The 22,998-nt window shown below is 46.1% G+C and overlaps 2 protein-coding genes across 4 annotated transcripts; both read right to left on the minus strand.

Annotated features, from left to right (window-relative positions):
• Nucleotides 1–403: 403 nt before the first annotated feature.
• On the minus strand, nucleotides 404–8,064 carry LOC133107225 (THAP domain-containing protein 5-like). Its single transcript, XM_061216176.1, has 5 exons — nucleotides 7,420–8,064; nucleotides 5,161–5,353; nucleotides 3,482–4,233; nucleotides 2,297–2,483; nucleotides 404–1,723 (listed from the first exon to the last, which is right to left on the minus strand). The coding sequence occupies exons 1-5, from the start codon at nucleotides 7,488–7,490 to the stop codon at nucleotides 1,598–1,600; spliced, it is 1,329 nt and encodes a 442-aa protein (XP_061072160.1). The 5' UTR covers nucleotides 7,491–8,064; the 3' UTR covers nucleotides 404–1,597.
• Nucleotides 8,065–13,964: 5,900 nt separating this feature from the next.
• Nucleotides 13,965–18,235, minus strand: LOC133108648 (cobalamin binding intrinsic factor-like). 3 transcript variants are annotated; one of them, XM_061218277.1, is made up of 4 exons: nucleotides 17,956–18,235; nucleotides 16,685–16,811; nucleotides 14,617–14,656; nucleotides 13,965–14,164 (listed from the first exon to the last, which is right to left on the minus strand). In XM_061218277.1, exons 1-4 carry the CDS (start codon nucleotides 18,020–18,022, stop codon nucleotides 14,120–14,122), a joined length of 279 nt encoding a protein of 92 aa, XP_061074261.1. In that variant the 5' UTR covers nucleotides 18,023–18,235; the 3' UTR covers nucleotides 13,965–14,119. The 3 variants fall into 3 exon arrangements, with proteins under 3 accessions (XP_061074261.1, XP_061074258.1, XP_061074260.1); XM_061218274.1 differs by having other exon boundaries at nucleotides 14,520–14,656; nucleotides 17,956–18,214; XM_061218276.1 differs by lacking the exon at nucleotides 17,956–18,235 and adding an exon at nucleotides 17,116–17,905 and having other exon boundaries at nucleotides 14,520–14,656.
• Between the last annotated feature and the right edge of the window lie 4,763 nt (nucleotides 18,236–22,998).

Genomic DNA, 22,998 nt, shown 5'->3' on the forward strand with positions numbered 1-22,998 from the left:
GGGCCCTGTGTTGGGGTGTCAGTAGGGTGCAGTGCCTGTGTTGGTACACGCTGGGCCCTGTGTTGGGGTGTCTGCACAGGCCAGTGTTGCTCCAGAGACGGGGTTCAGAGGCTGCTCCTCAGACGGCAGCTCCCCACTCCGGGATCCCTGCCCCTGCCTGGGGAGAGAAGACATGGAGCACGGACGCGTCTCGATAGGTCCAGATGGAGGGCAGCATGGTGCTAGGGGGCGAGGCCAAACTTTTAACCACCAACCGTCGCAGATGTTGCCAAATTACCAAAACCGAAAAATGAAGGATTTGCATTTTGTAAGATTGTCTGAGCATAATGTTTGGCACTTGCACCATAACAGGATGTGACCTGTTGACAAGTACAGCTATAGAACAGTCACATATAGAACAAGCTTCATGGTAAAAAAATCAGACCATAATCACAATAATTTATTGAGGAGTTAAGGGCGGAAGAAACACAAGGACAGTGAGGTAAAACAATTGAAGAATTTACTTTTACTGCAATTCCAGTATTTCTACAAAGTTCACCTTCAATATGCATTAAGATGAGCACAAATTCCCAGTGTCACAACATTTCTTCTGAATTCATCAGGTTTAGTCCGAACACCCTATAAGCCTTTAAGTTTTCACCTCAGGAAGTGATGCTGTTTAACAACTACATCAAAAGAAGATGTAGAAGAAAAGAAGACAATGTGCTCATTTCAATCCCTTATTTTTCTTTTTCCTTTTCTGGCCCTGAGCTCTACCCGTTGGGAGAGGCTACAAAAAGATGAAAGAAAAAGAATAAAGACGGGGAATGGAGCAAACATTAATTGGGCAAATGGAATATCCTTGATCCATCAAACGTCAGTTTGAAGCCACGAAAAAAACTTCTGCAAAGAAGTTTTCTTGCTCAAAGGAAAGATTGGGAGTTCCTAACTTCTATTAAGAGCTGATAGAAGGAAAATTTAAGGGGTTGGAACGTCCTAAAGATGGCGGACCTCATTTGATTTCTGGGTCAGGAGCAAGGACAGGGAAAGAGCGGAGAAGAATAAGCGACTGGAATGAGCCCAGGAACCAAACATGATAGGCCAGAAGAAATCACACCATCACACTTTCATCAGACAGTGATTTCAGAATTAATTTATTTATTATTATTATTATTATTATTATTCTTTTTTACTTGCAGTATATTTCACAAAGAGAAGCAACCAACCGAGGAAGATATGTTAGCAAAAGAAAAAAAACAGTCAACTAAGCAAGCTCTGCTTTAACCAAGATCAACTGTGATACAGCCAAGTGCCAGCACAACGATGCCAGTCGCAAATGACAACACACTACTTGCACACTCGTCTCCATTTGACTCCCGTTTACCCGTCTCTTGGCCCCGAAAGGGGGCATATTTTAAGATCATGTGAATCATGATAATTATCATCATCATCATCATCATCATCATCATCATCATGGTCTTCAGCTGCTGTGCAGTCAGCACACCTTTCATTCGCTTTCATCACACCGTGCTTCGCACCAGGAGGGCCGGGGGACGTCGTATCCAAATCTACGCACGGAACGAAAGCCGCTTCAGCGCTTTGCCTGCTTCCTCGGTCCTTAGTCGATCTCCACGTCCACTTCGCTCTTGGGAAGAGCGTAGAGGTACGCCGTGTTCTCCTCCTCGCAGATGATAGCCACGGTCTCCCCAGCATCCGACACCGCCGCGCTGGTCTGTACGTACGCCTGCACAGAGTCAAAGGAACGTCGTATGAGTGTATGAATGTTTGGAGCATATGTATCGCCATTTACTCCTGGATCATTGTCCCTACATATGCTTTAGTTAACACTATATCCACATAGCCTGTGTTGGGGTGTCAACATAGCCATAATGAGACCCACACAGCTGTTGGGCCCTTGAGCATTACATTACATTATTGCCATTTGGCAGACGCTCTTGCTCTTATCCAGAGCGACGTACATTTGATTAGACTAAGTAGGAGACAATCCTCCCCTGGAGCAATGCACAGTTAAGGGCCTTGCTGAAAGGCCCAACGGCTGTGCGGATCTTATTGTGGCTAGACTGGGATTAGAACCACCGACCTTGCATGTCTCAGTCATTTACCTTAACCACTATGCTACACTACAGGCCGCCCCACATTGAGCAAAGCCCTTAACCCAATATTACTCCAGGGGTGACTAGACTAACCAGTACACAATCAACTGTGAGTCGCCCTGGGTAAAAGTGTAAGCTGATTAACTGTAGTGTGACGTAATGAAGGTGCGAGTGTTCCTCAGAGGGTAGGAGTCAATGCGGACCTTCTCCAGGAGCTGCAGTCTCTCCTCGTTCACCAGGTTGCTGTGCCGTAGCTGACTGACCGTGCTCTCCAGGCCCAGCAGCTTGTCCAGGTGTCTGCGGTGCCTCTGCTGCAGGACCTTCACCTTCTTCTGAAGCTCCATCACGATGGCCTCCAGCTGCTCCTTGCTCAGGCTGTTCTTGTGGTAGCTGCGGAGGGGGAGAATGGGTCAGACCCGGGACAGGGAGGAACAGCGAGGACCGTATGGGTCAGACCCGGGACAGGGAGGAACAGGGAGGACCGTATGGGTCAGACCCGGGACAGGGAGGAACAGCGAGGACCTTATGGGTCAGACCTGGGACAGTGAGGAACAGCGAGGACCGTATGGGTCAGACCTGGCTCAGACCTGGGACAGTGACGAACAGGGAGGACCGTATGGGTCAGACCTGGGACAGGGAGGAACAGGGAGGACCGTATGGGTCAGACCTGGGACAGTGAGGACCGTCAGAGCCAGGATGCGACCATACACCAAGCCAACAACACTTTACCGCACGAAGGAGCACCATTGTATGCAGAACAAAGAGGGTGTTTTCTTACACCGAGTCTGAATCAGTTCAGATTGCCTGTAATGCAGTGAAATGTAATGTGATATTTTTGTTTTGTTAGGCTCTTTATTATAGCTGGTTTCATGTTGTGAAAATTCAACTGTGCCTCGGCTTGTCCGCAAAAAGACATGTCCGTGTTGCTCGCTACAGACAACTGAACACACTCCCTGAGAACACATTCACTCAGAACACACTCCCTGAGAACTGCGCAGATACGCGGCATCAGAAAGAGGAAGATACCGGCTAGGGAAGCAGCCGCTTTTGGCTAAACTCAACTCATTTAAAATGTTTCTGCTTTTATCTCTCTGTCAGGACGGATGGGTGGGTAGAGTCTCCTTGTTATGGGACGGGGATAAGGGAGCCAACCCTGTATAGGCAACTATTATTATTATAATTATTATAATAATAACAATACTACTACTAATAATAATAATAATAATAATAATAAGCAGTATATTTTGAATGTTATATTCTTTTTAGCTTTACATCTTCTCTTTTTCATAATTAATACAAATAAATGATAAAAACAAAAAAGGGAACAGAGAAAAGAATCAAATAAAAGTGAATAAAAGTGAAGGTGTGTGAACGCTGGCGCAGCTCACCGGTGCTCCTCCAGCCGTTTTCCTGGCGGCTGCGTGCCCTGCTCCTCCACGGCCACCCCCTCCGCCTCACTCCCCGGGCCCTGCAGCCTCTCCAGGGTCAGCACCAGGGAGCCAGGGCTGGGGGGCAGGTGCTTGGACACGATGGGGACCGTGGAGGCGATGGGCTTGGAGCTGAGAGCGGACGACAGCACCGTGTCCGGGGCGGGGCCGGGCTGCGGCAGCACGTTGGGGATGGTCTCGAAGTAGGCGATGATCTGCATGCCGGGGTCCTCCGGGGCAGCAGGGGGCTCCACCGCCTCCAGGGCCAGGTTCTCCACAGTGAGGGAGGACGCGGCGGGGAGGGCGCGCAGAGGGGCCTCGTTTACAACCACGCCCGCACTCGCCATCCCCCGCCCCTCCTCCTCCTCTTCCTCACCCAGCTCCTCCGGTTTCACCAGCACCTCGATGCGCTGCCCTCCCTCGCCCCCCTCGGCCAGGTCCTCCACCGTCTGGAACAGCGTCACCGGGAGCTCGTCCACGGACACAAGATGGCCGCCCAGCCCCTGCACTGGACACAGCGTGGGGTCCAGTAGCACGGACTGCGCAGGCTGCGCAGAAAGAGAGGGATCCACAGTGATGGCGTACAGCTGCACCGGCTCTGCCTCGCCGTCCCGGGACATCGGGTCGCCGGGCGGCGTTCCCGCCGCGGGCCTCCTGCTGGAACTCCGCGGCCGTTTGGGATTCCGCTCCGACCGGTCCCCTCCTTTCCTTTTCTGTCGCGGACAACAGAGACATAATTGTTTTTTTTCTTTAAAAGATTCAATCTTACACTTTTCACAGAGCTTATCAGTACTTTGTGAGCCAGAGTAACAACCTCAAAACTTACACCCTTTAAAGTAATAATGAAAAGATAATTGTGGTACTCATGTAACAACCTCAAAACTAACACACCTTAAAATAATAATGAAAAGATAATGGTGGGACTCATGTAAAATTATTTTCCACATAACTACAACAGCGGTCTGTGGAAATTAAAAACAAACTGTGTTGAAAAAGCAGACTGACTCATGTTTTTGTGACTTCCACGGTGCATTCTGGGTAATCATCATGAAGCTAATTCAGTCACTACAACAAGCATTACATTACATTACATTACATTATTGGCATTTGGCAGACGCTCTTATCCAGAGCGACACACAGTCGATTAGACTAAGCAGGAGACAATCCTCCCCTGGAGCAATGCAGGGTTAAGGGCCTTGCTCAAGGGCCCAATGGCTGTGCGGATCTTATTGTGGCTACACTGGGATTAGAACAACCGACCTTACGTGTCCCAATCATTTACCTTAACCACTACGCTACAGGCCGCCCCTAAAGCAAACTTTAATTCACAAAATGTCATTTAGAATCTGAAAATTGGCCATTATGTTTTCAAGATTTTTTATTTTTTTTATTAAATAACAGAACTTCAGTGAACTTAATTAAAGTTTAGTGGTAGGAAAGGGGGCTGAATGGCCAGTTCTTGTCATTATGTACTGTCATGTAATGTCATGTAATGTCATTATGTTGAGTCATGTCGTTACATCGTCATGTTTTGCCATGTGTTCATGTAGTGTCATGTTATTGGCTGTGATGAAATGAAACAGGCTCAGGTACATATGCCTGACTGCGAAGAGGCGGCTGAGGTGCGCTATGGCTGCTACCTCCGTGGTCTCGCAGAGCTGGAAGATGGTGGGCACGGCGTCGTTGGCCAGGTAGCGGATGCCCCAGCGCAGGGTGAAGCAGCAGGGCTTAAAGTGCTCGTGACACAGGTGCTGATGTCGTGACGGGGTCCAGTCCTCGCGACCCATGTTCATCAGCCACTGCTTCAGCCTGGTTGGGTCATTCAGCGGAAACCTGGGAGCAGACAAACCACATCAACATTACACTAAATCACACAGCATCAACATTACACCAAATCACACAGCATCAACATTACACCAAATGCATTACATTACACCAAATCACACAGCATCAAAATTACACCAAATGCATTACTTTACACAATTTTTTTTTATCCAAAGAGACTTATACTAATTATACTTAGTATATAGTAAGCAGAGGACAAGCCCCCCTGGAGCAATGTGGGGTCTTGCTCAAGGCCTCCAGGCTGCACCAGGGCATGAACCATCAACCTTCCAGATCCCCGCCATGTACTTTAACCACGAGGCTACAACCTGACCCACATCCACGAAATGTGGGTCATCCAGCAGGTATCATCTCAAACTGTCTTAAAAGCACACCCACTTCAAATAAATTTTAAATAATTTCAGACCAGACCTGGGTCAAATATGATTTTTTTTTGGCTTCAAATACATTTCTATGCTTTACGAAGGTCTTCTTGGTTGGCTCAATTGCACCAGGCAAGATCAATTGAGCACAGAAAAGTATTTAAATCCTAAGCAATTACGTATTTGTAAAGTTTCTGTTTCAGACAAATCAAATAGAAACCTAAAGTGAATGTATCTTTATTACATGTCAGAAAAGAGACCGAAGCCAACGCCTTTCCATATGCAAAGGTTCAGAACAGTCTGCTATTGCAAAGTAGAAAATGAGCATGATAAAACCAGTATTTCTACAAAACACACAGATTAAAGTGAAAAATAAGGGGGGAAACTTCTGTGGAATGGTACTTGATTTATTCCTGTGTAAATTAACTGGAGAATAAAAATATTTTACTCGGCCTAATTTTAATATCTATCATTTCATTTTAAATGATAGGACATACAGAGCGTATGCTTTGGACATGTGTACACTTAAATGTGCTCTACTAAGCATTACTAAGAGACGGTAATTTTCCACTCAAATCTGAAACCCCCGTCGTGACCACGAAACGGATCTCAAATACCAAACACACGCGGAGTGGTTTTGGCATAGTTTGCAGTGTTGCGTTGCACTCAAATAACCCGCGTAATGGCTTACTATCAGCTCACCGCGCTACATAACGTATATAATCACGGGTGAGAAGCATCAATGACAGCTGGTTGTCGAAATCCAGTCAGTCACACCAAGCCAATACAAGCCAGCATTCGCCGGTGCCAGTTTGATACATATAAATTTAACAGCACAAGAACGTTTAGCAGTAGCTTGCAATTAAAATGATAAATGTAAAACTAGCAAGGTTACTTAGCATGTAATTTGACGAATTGACCCTGATAACCCTGTCTCCGACTCCACATAGAATTAACTAAGTCAGCTAAGATACAAGTAGCTGTAAAAAATGACATTATTTCTAGGGAAATGTAATTTCTCTAAACAGTTTTTCGCCTAGTTTAGCCAACACCAGCGTAATTTAGCTACATGGCAAACAGCTGGCTGATACTCATCTTGATAACAAGCCTAACGTTAAGACAGAAGCTGGTTCATTAAACATTTTATTCAATCTGTCGTGGCTAACGTTTAAGTTTCATGGACACTATTAGTCTGTCACCGCTGTTGCTAGCTAATCGAACACAGTTAAGGTTGGCTAGCGAGTCTAAGTTTGACCAACTCTAGATCTGTGTAGTTAGCTGACTGCCAAGCTAGCACAGTTTAGCTGAGCTGTTATTCGAAATACATAGCTAGGCTAGCTATATGGCTAACGTTATGCTATTTGATGCAGTAGTAGTTCGCCAGATGGTCACCTTGACCATTGATATCGTAGTACAACAACAGCAAAGTTCATACAGAAAATCACAGCATAACGTTACGCGTATAGCCAGCAAAGACGGTTTAGTCTAACTTAATTAGCGAACCTAACTGGATAGATTACGTTAACAAGCCAAGATATAGCATATCAAAGCCCATGCAGAACACACAAGTTAATGCACAATTGCTATTGTTAGCATTAGTAGCTGGCTAGACACAACATCGTTTTCAGGACGCTCAAAGCTGTCTTGCCAATGTAACTTATGGCGATTAAACTGTGAGATTTACATGCTTACTTGTAAAAACTCTTCCTGTCGGAATTCTTTGCGTCATTCTTGCAATTCGGAGCCGAACAATATTTGGGCATCGTGTATAGCTGCAGCCAGAATGGGAAATGCACCGTAATGTTGCGTAAACTGTTTTGATTCCTCCTGTCACACGTAAGGTTTTCTAACAGGTTTTACTGTACGAGAGTCAAAGGTCAAAATAAGCCAACTGACTGCCATGTTTACGACTGGCAATGTTCACGTGCCTGGGATATACACAGCGCCATCTAGGGTAGTGGTGTAGAAACTCCCGCTCAAGAAACCAGCTGTTTGCATGCACAGTCTGTACCAAAACTACCAGGCGCCCACAGACTATCAGACAATTACCTATGAAATTGTTTTGGATTCAAATAGTTTTCTACGCTTTACTGAGCTTGTCTGGTGTCTGCTATAGCCTATCCAGTTTGATGCATTGTGTGTTCAGAGATGCTCTTCCGTATACCACTTGTAATGTGTGGTTATTTGCGTTACTGGCCTTCCTGTCAGCTTTGACCAGTCTGGCCATTCTCCTCTGACGTCTCTCATTAACAAGGAATTTATGTCTGCAGAACTACTGCTCACGGGATTGTTTTTTGCACCATTCTTTGCAAACTCTAGAGACTAGTGTGGTGAAAATCCCAGCAGTTTCTGAGATACTCAAACAACCCTGTCTGCCACCAACAAACATTCCACGGTCACTTAGATCACTTTTTCCTTATTCTGATGGTAGATGGTTGATTAACTGAAGGTCCTGACTCGACACAATTGGCTGATTAGATAATTGCATGAATAAGTAGGTGTAATAAAGTTAAAATGTTCCTAATAAAGTGCCCGGTGAGTGTATATGTTACTTTATTAGTGGGGGTAAGGGGTCACTGCTGTTCCTTAAGCTGTGGCAGGTAGCTACATATTGTGCTTCCAAATTTGCACAGCTCCTTTCCTCTCCAAGGCGGATTTGCAGTAGTTGGGTATCAGGTATGACTGGTAAGTTTGGGTATATTTTTTTTACATTTTGGAAAAAAAGAGTTCTCAAATGTATTTTTATTTGCAACATTGGGTGAAGAAGTGCAGCTCTGTCTCCATTTCCTGTTTTTCTCATTCAAGTAGAATTATTAGCTTGTTTTACATGTTTGACAAGTCCATCAGCAAATCTTGAAATGAGTCTGTCTTACCTCATTGGCAATATTCTTGCCTTATTTAACAAAAAATAAAATAAGTAAGATAAAAATATATATAATATATAATATAAGTACTAACATCAAGAGTTGTAGTGTATGTTGTAGAGTCAATTGTATGCAGTTTACATTTTTTATTGATATTATATTTTTTCACTGATATCAGTGCATGGGACATCCTGCAGGCAGGTAGTAGTCAGATATGCAGACAAGACTATTGTCTTTTTTCTTTTTTAGAACATGCATTTTTTGCTATTTATGGATTTCATGCTTTTAACTTGTGGAAGAACCTATGCCCTTGTAAATCGCTTTGGATTAAAAGTGTCTGCCAAATGAGAAAAATGTAAAATGTAAATGCAGCTACGGCAACATGGAACTCCCTGCAGGGGGCATAGCAGTCAGACATGCAGTTATGGCAACATGGGACACCCTGCAGACAGACATGCAGCTACAGCAACATGGGACTCCCGGCAGGGCGTGCAGCAGTCAGAGGAAGTGCAGATCTGTCTCAATTTCCTGTTTTTTTCCTCAATTTCCGCTCTCAAGTAGAAAATATTAGCTTGTGTTATGCAACTACTGCAAATCCTCCTTGGAGAGGAAAGGAGCCATGCAAATTTGGCAGCAGAATATGTAGCTACCTGCCACAGCCTCAGGGACAGCACATATTGGGAACATTTTTACTTTATTACACCTATTTATTAATGTGATTATCTAATCAGCCAATTTTGTGGCAGCAGTGCAATGCATACAATCATGTAGATACGAGTCAGGAGCTTCAGTTAATGTGACCCCTAACCACAAACAATAAAGGCGCATATGTTTTAATGATATCATGTGTATTTGTATATATGTATATTTGTAATAAGTAATATAGCATTATAATTGTAATTTCTATTGGGACACCATGCGGGGGCGTAGCAGTCAGCCATGCAGTTATGGCAAGCCCTGAGCCACGCTTCCAGCATAGATCCTTGGACTGGCAGCTATCAATCTCCACACAGCTACGCTTGGTCAAACCAGCGTAGATTTTCAGGTAGAGGAACAATTTTCATCAATGTCCCCTCCCGTTAATCTCCAGCATATTCTATACGGCTTCTTCTGGCAGATACCTTACAGGGAAAAGGGGTGAGGTGGGGCATGGTGCATAATTTTAACCAGGTGTGCTGGTATCGCTGCGGGCCGTCCACTAGACGCGGTAAAGTAAATTTGTAATTGCTATTTTAAACAGCAGAGGTTATGGCTGGAGCAAGTTTGTTTTTATCTCTGTGTTAATCACTGAAACTGGTTGCATACCTGTCAAGTGATTGAACATTTGTTTTAAATAGCACTGGAATTTGTCAGTAGATTAGCCTTGATTTGATATTCCTTGTAAGCGATTATAGGCAATTCAAATAGGTGTGCTCAGAGCGACGCAAGCGTCCCAGTTTGTTATGTTATGTTTCACCCCATCCCAGTCTGCTCTCTCCCTCGAAGACACCCCCTGCGACGTGGGCCTCCATGGCGTCGGAACCCCTCCAACCTCAGCTACCCCCCGCTAACCCCCTGTGAGGACTTTGCGGTCAGAGGGGGGCTATGGAACTGCCAGTCTGCCACTCGGAAGGCTGACTTCATCCCCGCATATGCCTCCCTCCAGTCCCTATAATTCCTTGCCCTAACTGAGACCTGGATCACACCTGACAACACCGCCACTCCCGCTGCCCTCTCATCCTCCTTCTACTTCTCCTTCTCGCACACTCCCCGGCCTTCCGGCCGTGGTGGTGGTACTGGTCTTTTAATTTCCCCTTCATGGAAATTCTCTGTTCTCCCCCTCTCTGACCTGTCTATATCCACTTTTGAATTCCATTCTGTTGCAGTATCCTACCCTACTAACCTTTTTATTGCAGTTATCTATCGTCCTCCAGGGCCCCCGGGAAGCTTCCTTGATGAGCTAGACACCCTTCTCAGCTCCTTCCCTGAGGATGGCACCCCACTGATTCTCCTTGGAGACTTCAACATCCACCATGAAGCCTCCCAGGCTGCTGCCTTCCTACCACTACTCCACTCCTTCGGCCTCTCCAAACTACAAGGCAGGCAATGTCCTAGACCTTGTCTTTGTGAGGAACTGCTCATGCTCCGATTTCACGGTTACCCCTCTGCATACATCTGATCACCACTTCATCTCATTCTCTCTCCCTCTTCCTTTTCTAACAACAACCTGCTAGACCCCCACCAGTCTGGCTTCAGATCTGGCCACTCGACAGAAACCGCGCTCCTCGCCTTCAGTGAATCACTCCATGCCACATGAGCAGCCTCCCTCTCCTCTGTTCTCATTCTTCTAGATCTCTCTGCACTCTTCAACACTGTGGATCACTCCATCCTCCTGTCTGCCCTGTCAGCAACGGGCATCTGTGGCACAGCCCTGGACTGGATCGAGTGCTACCTCTCTGGTCGCTCCTTCCAGGTTGCCTGGGCTGGTACGGTATCGACATCTCGGCCTCTTGCCACAGGAGTTCCCCAGGGCTCCATCCTAGGCCCACTTTGTCTTACTCTTTACACTCGTTCCCTTGGCCCTGTGATCACTGCACATGGTCTATCCTACCACTGCTTTGCAGACGATACCCAACTCTTCATCTCATTCCCACCATCTGATACAAAGGTTTCAGCCCGTATCTCTGCTTGCCTGAGTGACATCCAGAGCTGGATGGACAACCACCATCTAAAGCTCAACCCAGGCAAGACTGAAATGATATTCATCCCTGCCATTACCTCTCCCCATCTGGATCTCTCCATTTCCCTAGGGGATACCACACTTACACCATCACCCAGTGCAAGGAACCTCGGCGTGGTGATGGACAGCAGACTGTCCCTCTCCGAGAACATTGCGGCAGTGATGCAGGTTCTTCCTATACAACATATGGAGAATCTGCCCCTTTCTCACCCCCTACTCGACCCAGCTCCTGGTCCAAGCAATGGTTCTGTCCCACCTGGACTACTGCAATTCCCTCTTGGCTGGCCTCCCAGCGTCCGCCATCAGACCCCTCCAGCTTATCCAGAATGCAGCAGCTTGCCTGGTCTTCAACCTTCCTAAATACTCACGTCACGTCTCTGCTGACTTCCCTCCACTGGCTGCCTGTCATGGCTTGCATCAAATTCAAAACATTGGTGCTAGCCTTCCAAGCAGTTAAGGGGTCTTCCCCAGCTTACCTACGAAAAATCATCAGACCCTACACCCCTGCCAGACCTCTTTGTTCAGCCTCCACAGGCCGCTTGGCACCTCCCCCTCTCCGAAGTTCCACCTCACGCTCACGACTACTGTCTATTCTGGCTCCATGGTGGTCAGAACTGTGGAATCTCTTCCCACCTTCAAGCGCAAACTGACACACCTCTTCAAGCAGCACCTCTCCCCGTCCCTCCCTACCTCCCTGTGAACCTTAATTGTTGTCTTTCTGTGATTTACTTTTTTGTGTTTCAGTATTTTTAGTTAGGTTAGTAGGTAAGCAGTGTTTGGCTGGTCATTCATTTTTGCGTTTTGTTTGTTTGTTTGTCTGTTAAAAAAAAGAAAAAAAAAAGTCAAATTGGCCCTGGTCCTTATCTTTGTTGTACTGGTAGCAGTTGAAATTGTACTTCCCTCTAGGGTCTTTCAGCGCACTTATCCCTGGTTATGGGTATGCACTTTATAGTACGTCGCTCTGGATAGGAGCGTCTGCCAAATGCCATTAATGTAATGTAAATGTTATGTAATGTAATTAATGCATGGTGAGAAGATGGTGTCAGGGATGGGGAGGGTAACTGGGGGGGGGGGGGGGGGTCCAGGAGAGAGTCAGGGTGGGGGGGGACAGCTGCACTTCACCAGACTATAAATGTATGAAGATGTAACACCAGTTTTGGTATCTTTTTCAGAATTAAATTCAGAATATTATAATTCACATTAACCTCATATTTATAGACAACTATTGACATGCACTTTGAATTACCTGATGAAAAGCTGACATGCAAATCTGTCTCAAGTAAATTTAATACACATCTGATTGAAAAATAAATTAGTTATCCATGTAAGATGGAAGCTTATTGGTGAAACTTTATACAACTCTTTATACAACATATTCTGTAGTGCAGCCATAATGAGCATTTTGGGGTGAGGTCACTTCAACAAACCCAGGGCGGAATTGAACTGGCAATCCTCCAACTGCCAGATGAGTGCTCTTGCTGCCTAAGCCATTGTCGACCCCTGGAGACTTCTCTCTCAGAGAAGAATTTAGAGCTAATTAGTATAGATAACAAGCTAATTAGTAAAATCAGGTGGTGTCGCACACGGCTAAGGCAAATACCTGCAGACAGTGCGGCCCGCAGGAAGGGGAGTTCAGAAGCGCTGATTTAGAGGCTCATGGCAAAAGTTGTTTGATGGGCCACGATACAATCTAAGGATGCCGGAGGTATACTTATTAAATACTAGATTAAAGACAAACAGCACATTAAATATAGATAAGGAGTATGTTGCAGTCTGTAGGTTGACTGACTCTTGTGCCACATTCCTCCCTCGATCATTCTGAATAATGTCTGTCTGATCTCTGATTCTCTGGAGCCACGACTTCCTGGCCTATTCTGCACAGGGAACATGACCACATTTCTACTTCTGAGCACAATTTTATTGATTAAAAATGCAAGCCTTACAGTGCCGTCGCGGTTAAAAAATGTAACAACATCACACTTATACACAGCCATGACAGATAATCATCAGGCTCATGAAACTAGTGTGTACATTACATTACATTATTTAGCTGAAGCCTTTACCGAAAGTGACTTACAGTTGGTTAGACCAGTGTTTCTCAACCTCGAGACCCACTTGCCAGGTTTTTATTGTAACCAGGAGATCACACCTGATTGAAATAATAATTGGTGGTTTGATTGGTTCAGTCAGGTCTGTGAATTCCTGGTTAGAAAAAAAACCTTCTGGCAAGTGGGTCCCAAGGACTGGAGTTGAGAGTCACTGGGTTAGACAAAGCAGGGGCCAATACCCCCCTGGAGCAATGCAGGGTAAAGGACCTTGCTCAAGGGCCAAACAGCTCTGCTGATGTTATTGTGGCTGCACTGGGGCTTGAACCATCAACTTTCCAGGCCCCATTGAAGCACCTTATCCACTAGCATAGGCTGCCCCATGTAGAACTGTCATAGGCAGAGTGGTATTCATCAAACTAGAAAAAAATAATCAGCTTTGGCTTTCTGATTGACTGTGAGGGAAGACTACTCCCTGTGCTGCAAATACTAAGCAACACGTTGCTCCCAGGCCTAATATGCAAGTGCTGTAATAATCAAACCCATCCTTTCTTAGCTGCCTGCAGCCACCAAGTAACGTAGGTGAGATTCATGACATTACACAGACACTTTTGTGTGTTTTTCATTCCATTTTATGTGAATTTTGTAATATTTCCATCAAACACTGGGCCATTCACAAAGTCATAAACATGGCCCATGTGAATATTGCTTTGGTCTGTCTGTGCATAGACTCATCAGTGCATCGTATTAGTATGTGGTGAAGTTCAGGATGATGTGTTCATTGGGTTTGGGGATGTAGCAACCAACACCTGCAAAATGGGAAAAAAAACATCAGCCTATTTCCGCTGTAATCCAAAGTCTTGGACTTCACTCTCGAAAATATTGCATTGCCGATCTAATCTATTGTATCTGTGTGCGTGTGTGTGTGTATGGGGGGGTAGGTTCATATTTTCTATGTTGAACTACTGAACAGTAGGTACACTTTAGTGGTCAGAAAAGGTGAGCAATGCTGGGCTGAATGGCCCGTTCTCGCCATTATGTTATGTTATGCAATTCTCGATATGAATAAATACATTTATTGCCTTCAGTAATGAAAGCTTGATTCTCCGTCCCCAGGTTACCGGAGACGTGGAGGTGATTACACCACTGGTAGCCTTGACGTACCCACTTGAGCCACGGTTGAACTCCCATTCACACAGTCAACCAGGAGCTGCCAGTAGGTGCGGTCGTCTTTCTTTCCTGCCACCCCGTTCACACTCACCAGGTAGGGGCCGTAGTCCTGGGTTTCTCTGGTGGTAAAACTGCAGAGGTAGAAGAAGATATACTTCATTGAACCCTGTGGGGTAATGCGTCCTCTGCATTTGACCCATCCTAGTCAATTCGGAGCAGTGGACAGCCACAGTATAGCACCCAGGGGGCAATGTGGGGTTAAGGGCATTGTTCTAGGGCCCAACAGCTGTGCAGGCCCATAGCTACACTGGGGTTTTGGCCACTTGGTCCAGCAGAGGGAAAGGAGCCAAAAATGTGTCTGGTCTCATTGAGAGATGTTGCTCACTAGCTCACTATATGTCTTTCAACCACCCATTTCAATGGACAGTAAGTCACTGGTACCAATTCAGTCATTAATTAAGTCAGTAATTTTTTCCCCCACAATAACTAATATTTGTTTTTTCTTTGTCTAATGACTACTCAAGCACCAATTTGTTATGTTATTTTGTCAAATTAGACAACATTCCTGACCATATAAGGGTCTTTGCCTCTATTTTGTTTACAGTACGGTGGCACTTTAAAACACTGTTTCACAGTACCATGAAAAGTCAACGGGTGACATCACAGTCGCTTTGTCCATATTTTTCGTCTACAGCAGGGGTCGGCAACCCTGGTCCTGGAGAGCCGCAGGGTGTGCTGGTTTTCATTTTCGCCTTAATACCAGCAACTGATTCATACCCAAGAAACCAGGTGAGGCCAGTTAACTGAGTAATTCACTGCTTTAATTGATCAATTAAGTGCTGAGTAACAACAAAAGCTAGCACACCCCGTGGCTCTCCAGGATCAGGGTTGCTGACCCCTGTTCTACAGCCTCTGGACTGCCTCTGTCGGGTAAAGTGCAGAGATTGCCTGCTTCCAACAGGGGGCAGCAACTCTGTTTTTATACTCAGGAAGAGTCTGGGTAACATTCTATCTTACAGCCTGGCAATTACCTTGTGGTTACAGGTTCATGAATTGTAATTAACTAATGGAGTTGTTAACATGAATGAATGATGGACAAATACATCCATTAAACATTAAACATGAGATTAACTTTTCATTACTTAATGCATTTGTTAACAACTATTTAATGTATTTGTACATGAATATTTATACATTAGCAAACCATATGATGAACTTACTAGTTTACCAATAACCAATGCATTAACTGACTTTTTCATTCCAATATGAATTGGCTTTAACTAAGGTAGTTGTTAAAATGTATTAATGATGTACAAGTACATTAACAGAGCTGTACAGATTAACGTTTCATTACATTAGTGGCATTTGGTAGATGCTCTTATCCAGAGCGACGTACAATTGATTAGACTAAGCAGGAGACAATCCTTCCCTGGAGCAATGCAGGGTTAAGGGCCTTGCTCAAGGGCCCAACGGCTGTGCGGATCTTATTGTGGCTACACCAGGATAAGAACCACTGACCTTGCGGGTCCCAGTCATGCACCTTAACCACTACGCTACAGGCCACCACACTAGTAGTAGTTAGTTAACAACTACATTAGTTCATTATAAAGTGTGTCCTACCTAGTATTTACTGGCTACGTATTAAGTAACTGTCAACTGTATTTACATACGTCTTACATATGACTTTGTTTCATAATACTTTCATAATACCACTGAAATCAAGGTAGTTGCCTAATAATTACGCAAGTAGTTGTGTACTTACACAGTAAGTACTAGGTAATTAAGGGGCTGTAAAATAAAACATTACAGGATATATAAATTCTGTAGACCTGCTGTATGTACCTTGATAAATTGTCATACTAATATTGGAATGTTTTTGTTATTACTAAACGACTTCCCCTAAAGCCAATGACATTGATCACTGGTACCCATATGTAAATTTCATTCCTCTTGTATGCAGAATAATAAATCTTTATTTTGTTGTACAATGTGTACACACCCATTTAGCAGCAGTACAGGCTGATATTATCATTATGCCTAATCAATTAAATGTCTTATCTTTCAGCAAATGCAAACATTTCACTTATAACATCATTTTTTTGTGGGATTAATTGATAAATAGGTGAGGTGTCAGGACATGAAAATAAATATAAAACTACTTGAAAGAGGAATCTTCCATCCGTAGCTGCTTCATGGCTCCCAGTAGGACCCCGTTGTAAGCGACAGAGCTGGAGTAGGTATGTCTGGTCTGTGTTAAGCCATTAGCCACCGTCAGCATGATTGGGTCTGAATAAAAGAGAAAGAGCCCTGTATAAACCACAGACACCTGACTACACCAGACTACTGACACCTGTATAAAAGAGTGAGCCCTGTATATCAAGGCCTTGGAACCAGAGGGGCGTAAGTGCATAAGTGGCATTCTGACCGAATATGACTATATATCAAATGAGCTCTATCTAATGCCTGAAAAACACAGCTGAAATCATGATCAGTGTTGAATAAAACAAAACAACAAGATGACAGAAATAGAGAAATGTTCGGAGCCAGAAGGGCGTAAGTTGGTGTCTTGCTCAGGGATACTTTGACACACCCAGGGCAGGGAATTGAACTGGTAACCTTCTGACTGCCAGACAACCCAGTGTCCTCCAACGGCTGGCTCACAGGAAATACTTGTTGACCAAGTCAAGGAATTTATCTTTTAAATAACTAACTGTATGCAACACAAGTGTATACAGTAATGAATATTCTGTAATGTTCTGGATTTTATCCAAAATAATAATCAATATGGCAATACACAATGATTGTTGGTGCCAGACAGGGTGGTTTGAGTATCTCAGAAACTGCTGAGCTCCAGGGATTTTCATGCAAAACAGTCTGTAGAGTTGGTGTCAGAAAATGGTGCAAAGAAACAAAAAACATCCAGTGAGCAGCAGTTCTGCGGGCAAAAATGCATTGGTAATGAGAGAGGTCAGAGGAGAAGGGCCAGACTAGTCGAAGCTGACAGGAAGTGGTATGCAGAAAAGCATCTCTGAACACACAACGCATCAATCCTCTAAGTGGATAGGCTACAGCAGCAGAAGATCAATAAGTGTATAAAATAAGTAATAAGTAAAATAATCTATACCTAATAAAGTACTCACTGAGTACATATGTCTATGTTATGCAGTATTAAATATATGACATCCCTGCTGAAAAAAAAGAAAAAAAAAGGGTTGCACTATTTTAAAAACCTTTGAGTATAAACTTTAAGCTTGATATGCAAGTTCAGACCAGCTCTATACTCAACATGGTTTGACCAGTTCAAGCTAAGTTTTTAAGCAGCTGGTAGCTGGTAATTTCAAGCTGGTCTGAGCTGGATTTTACACCAGGGATGTATTGTATTGCAGGCTACCGTCTATCAGATATTACTCTTTGTGTTGAGCTTCCTCACCTCTATTGCAGAGGGTCCCTGTGACCAGCAGCACCAGAACTGTGGAGAGAAGAGTAGTCGCAGCCATCCTGTCTTCAGCTTCTGAATGAAACTTCTTCTCACATCACTCATACTTATACCAGCTTACATGCACCTTTCCGCATTCTGTTGTGGATTAATAATAGGGAAGGTGAGAAACAGCCAATAAAAGAGCATATTTACTCCGCAACTGCCATGAGTAAATATTTCATAACCCAGGGAGGTTACAAATAACCTTCCTTGTTCCTCATTCCTTCTTGTGTCCTGAATCATTCTTGGATGCAATCCATTTGCAGGGTGTCAGCACCATTCCACGGGGCTTAGCCAAGTGCGCAGTACACAGGAAGACTGATGGGCGGTGAATTGTAGTGAATTAGCCTGATAGATCTGGCCAGATCCTGTTCCGTTAACATGATAAAACACTCTTATCTAGAAATACACAGCAACGCCCCTTTGTAAGACAGCACCCTGTGTTCAGCAAGACACATTTTACATTCTGTCAGTCTACTTTTGTTAAGACTTGCAGATAAGGACCCAGGTGTAGACCAAATGCAATAGGCAAAAAAGATTTATTCTTTTCCTCAAGGGCAGACAAGTCCATCCATCCATCCATCCATTATCTGAACCCGCTTATCCTGATCAGGGTCGCAGGGGGGCTGGAGCCTATCCCAGCATACATTGGGCGAAAGGCATGAATACTGAGACGGGTGCGTGGGGGTTGGACCCAAAATGCACGACTCAGAAACAATAGTAATATAAAGACCCCTCAGGGCTTTATTCGGGACGAATCCCAGGAGAGTAGTCAACACAAGCAAAGTCCATACACGTAGATCCAGCCAAACAAAAAGTAAACAAACAAAAAGCACGGGGCAGATGAACAGACGGACGGCGGGCAGAGGCGTAGTCGTGGGCGAAGCGGGAGTCGAAACCATGAAACAATCAGCGGGGCAAAAGTACAAAAACGGTAGGCGGGGACGTAGTCAAGAAACAAACGAAGGTCACAAAACAGAAATCAATAATCAATAGTCGATGACGGGCTTGGATCGTAATGTGTAATCAAAACAGTAAATGCTCAAGAGTTGCGTGGAAAACAGAGGCAGACAATTTCGCGAAGAACAGTTGCGCGACTGGGCTATAAATGCGGGTGTAGACAGGTGTAGACAATTAGTTAGAGCGTAGCAAGGAAATGGAAAACAGGTGCGAAGAATGACAAGTTTAACAAGGAGATTAGTAATCGTTAGTAATAAACCTATCCTGCCCTAGCATTAGTAAATTAGTAAATGACATGCACGAGAAACGTAAGGTAACATGAACACATGATTCGTTTTGTTAGTCTCTACCCAATCCTGATCTAGCGTTAGTAGTTTTAGTAAATAGACAAATAGAAACAATTTAGGGAGTGAATGACAGAAGGAGAGAGAGAGAAAAGGCGGAACGCAAGGTTTGCGGAAAAACATGTAAAAGTGTATGCATAAACCGTGACCAGTTAACGTAACAATAAACATGCATCAAAACATAACACAAAGCGAAACTAAGACGATAACCACTAAACATAACCAGGAATATAATCGTACGAAAACATAACTAGACATGACAAGAAAATAAATCGTAACGAGACATAACTAAACATGACAAGAAAATAAATTGTAACGAAACATAACTAAACATGACGAACCTAGACTAACATAATACATGATAAGACAATACAAGACTAATACAAATGAATAAACATAAAACATGGCGAGACAGACCTGAAACGTGACAGGACCCCCCCCTTAACGACCGACTCCTGGCGGTCCTTGGAATTTATCAGGGTGGTCACGATGGAAGTCTCTGATGAGCGATTTGTCCAGAATGAGACTGGGAGCGACCCAGGAACGCTCCTCAGGGCCATAGCCCTCCCAGTCAACCAAGTATTGCACCCCACGGCCCCTCTTACGAATGTTCAAGAGTTTCTTAACAGTGAATGCAGGGTGGTTGTCAATAATGCGGGGGGGAGGTGGTGGGGGATCCGGGGGACATATGGGGTGAGAGGATACAGGCTTAATACAAGAAACATGGAAAGTGGGGTGAATCCTAAGTGAAGCAGGGAGTGAAAGTTTAACAGAGGAAGGGTTGATGATACTGTGGATCTTAAAGGGACCAATAAAGCGGGGTTGTAGCTTGTGAGAGGTGGCTTGGAGGGGAATGTCCTTAGTGGACAGCCAGATGGAGTCACCTGGTTTGTAGGCCGGAGCTGGAGTGCGGTGGCGATCAGCAAAACGCCGATTACGATCTGCCGTGCTTAGCAGCCGTGCTTGGCATCCCTCCAAACCTTGGAGCACCGTTTCATGTGGATGGCGAGGGAGGGAACAGCGATCTCGGCTTCCTGGTCAGGAAACAGTGGAGGTTGGTAGCCCAAGGAGACCTCAAACGGAGATTTCCCGGTGGCGGCGCAGGGTAAGGTGTTGTGTGCGTATTCCACCCAGGTTAGCATCTTGCTCCAGCCGGCTGGATTCTTTGCCGATACGCAGCGTAGAGTGGCCCCCAGGTCCTGATTGGCCCTCTCCGTTTGGCCGTTGGACTGAGGGTGGTAGCCCGAAGAGAGGCTAGCTGTGGCCCCGAGGGCCACGCAGAACGCCTTCCAAACTTGGGAGATGAATTGGGGGCCGCGGTCAGAAACAATGTCCGAGGGAAGTCCGTGAATGCGGAATACTTCTCTCACCAGAACCTCTGCGGTCTCTTGGGCGGTGGGCAATCCAGCCAGGGGGATGAAGTGTGCCGCTTTGCTGAATCGGTCCACTACAGTGAGGATGGTGGTGTTAGGGGGAAGTCCGGTAACAAAGTCCACGCCGATGTGGCTCCAGGGTCGGCTGGGCACAGGCAGAGGTTGGAGTAGACCAGCAGGGGCTTGGTGGGAGGCCTTGCTTCTGGCACAGGTGGTACATGCCTTGATGAAGCGCCTGGTGTCAGGGATCATGGAGCTCCACCAGAATCTCCTCTTCAGCACCGCCAAGGTGCGGGTAAAGCCGGGGTGGCAGGAAAGGAGGGATGAATGGGCCCATTGCAGCACCTGTGTCCGAGCGGCTGCGGGAACGTATAGGCGTAATCCGGGGTTGGGCCTAGGATCGGGTTCATCCCGTAGAGCCCTCTGGATCACCGACTCGATCTTCCAGGTAACGGACCCAACGGTGCAGGAGGCCGGAAGGATGTTCTCTGGAACCTCACGCTCAGGACAGGTGTTAAACTGGCGAGAAAGGGCGTCAGGCTTAACGTTCTTAGAACCCGGGCGGTAGGTGAGTGAGAAGTTGAACCTCCCGAAGAACAGTGCCCATCTGGCCTGTCGGGAGTTCAGCCTCTTGGCTGTCTGGAGGTATGCCAGGTTCTTGTGGTCGGTCCAAACGATGAACGGCTTCTCGGACCCCTCCAGCCAATGTCTCCACTCCTCCAACGCCAGTTTGACTGCTAGCAGCTCTCGGTTCCCAACGTAATAGTTCCTCTCCGCCGGGGACAGCTTCTTGGAGAAGAAGGCGCAGGGGTGTAGTCGGTTGTCAGCGGCCGCCACCTGAGAGAGCACTGCTCCCACCCCTGTGTCGGAAGCATCCGTCTCGACCACAAACTGGCGGGTGGGGTCGGGGTGTACCAGGATGGGAGCGGAAGAGAACAGTCTCTTGACCTTGGTGAAGGCCGTCTCAGCTTTGGAGCTCCACCGGAATGGCACCGCAGGGGACGTGAGTTTGGTTAGAGAAGAGACCACTTGACTATAGGATCTAATGAACCTTCGGTAGAAGTTGGCGAATCCCAAGAAGCGTTGGAGCTGCTTACGTGAGGTGGGTGTGGGCCAGTTGGTAACTGCCAGAATCTTCTTGGGATCCGCCCTGATCCGTCCCCTCTCAAGGATAAACCCCAGGAACTCAACTGTGTCGGAGTGGAAGACGCACTTCTCCGCCTTGACGAATAGTCTGTTCTCCAGGAGTCTCTGTAGGACTTGCCTGACGTGGTATTCATGATCCTTGGCATTGGTGGAGTAGATTAAGATGTCATCCAGGTAGACGAACACATGGCGACCCAACAAGTCCCGAAGAACATCATTCACCAGGGCCTGGAACACAGCAGGAGCATTGGTGAGGCCGAATGGCATGACCAGGTATTCGAAGTGTCCGAGAGAGGTGTTGAAGGCGGTCTTCCATTCATCGCCCTCGCGGATACGGACCAGGTGGTAAGCGTTGCGGAGATCCAACTTGGTGAAGATGGTGGCCTCGTGAAGTGGGTGGAACGCGGAGTCCATCAGGGGCAGAGGATACTTGTTCCTCACCGTGATGTTGTTCAGCTCCCTGTAGTCGATGCACGGGCGTAGGGAGCCATCTTTCTTCTGAACGAAGAAGAATCCCGCACCGACGGGAGAGGAAGAAGGGCGAATTAGTCCGTTAGCCAGGCAGTCACGGATGTATTTCTCCATCGCCTCCCTCTCTGGTCTGGAGACGTTGTATAGGCGACTTCAGGGAAGTGACGAAGCAGGGAGGAGCTCGATGGCGCAGTCGTAGGGTCGATGAGGCGGCAAAGACTGAGCTTGTGTCTTGGAAAACACTGTGCCCAGGTCATGGTAAGGAGAGGGGACCCTCTCCAGGGAGGGTTTGGGAGTCTGTGGTAGAGCTGGCACTCCCTCTGCTGGTGGTGGGGCGGAACGCAAGCAGGACAGATGGCACTTCGGATCCCATGCTTGCACTTGGTTAGAACTCCAGTTGATCGTGGGGTTGTGTTTCTGGAGCCAGGGTAATCCCAAGATGAGTTGGTCATTAGGGGACTGGATGACGCGGAACTGGATCATCTCCCGATGGTTCCCAGAAATGATCAGTTGTAAGGGAATGGTGATTTGTGTCATGCGGCAGAAGGTCCTTCCATCCAGCGACCGCGCGTTCTCAGGGTGGGGTAGAGGGAGGGTGGGGATGTTCAGTTCAGACACCAAAACTTCGTCAATGAGATTGGCGTCCGCTCCAGAATCCACCAACGCGTTAATCCAGGTCGTTCTGTCGGGCAGAATTAAGA

The sequence above is a fragment of the Conger conger genome, chromosome 13 (assembly GCF_963514075.1).
Source record: "Conger conger chromosome 13, fConCon1.1, whole genome shotgun sequence".
NCBI lineage: Eukaryota > Metazoa > Chordata > Actinopteri > Anguilliformes > Congridae > Conger > Conger conger.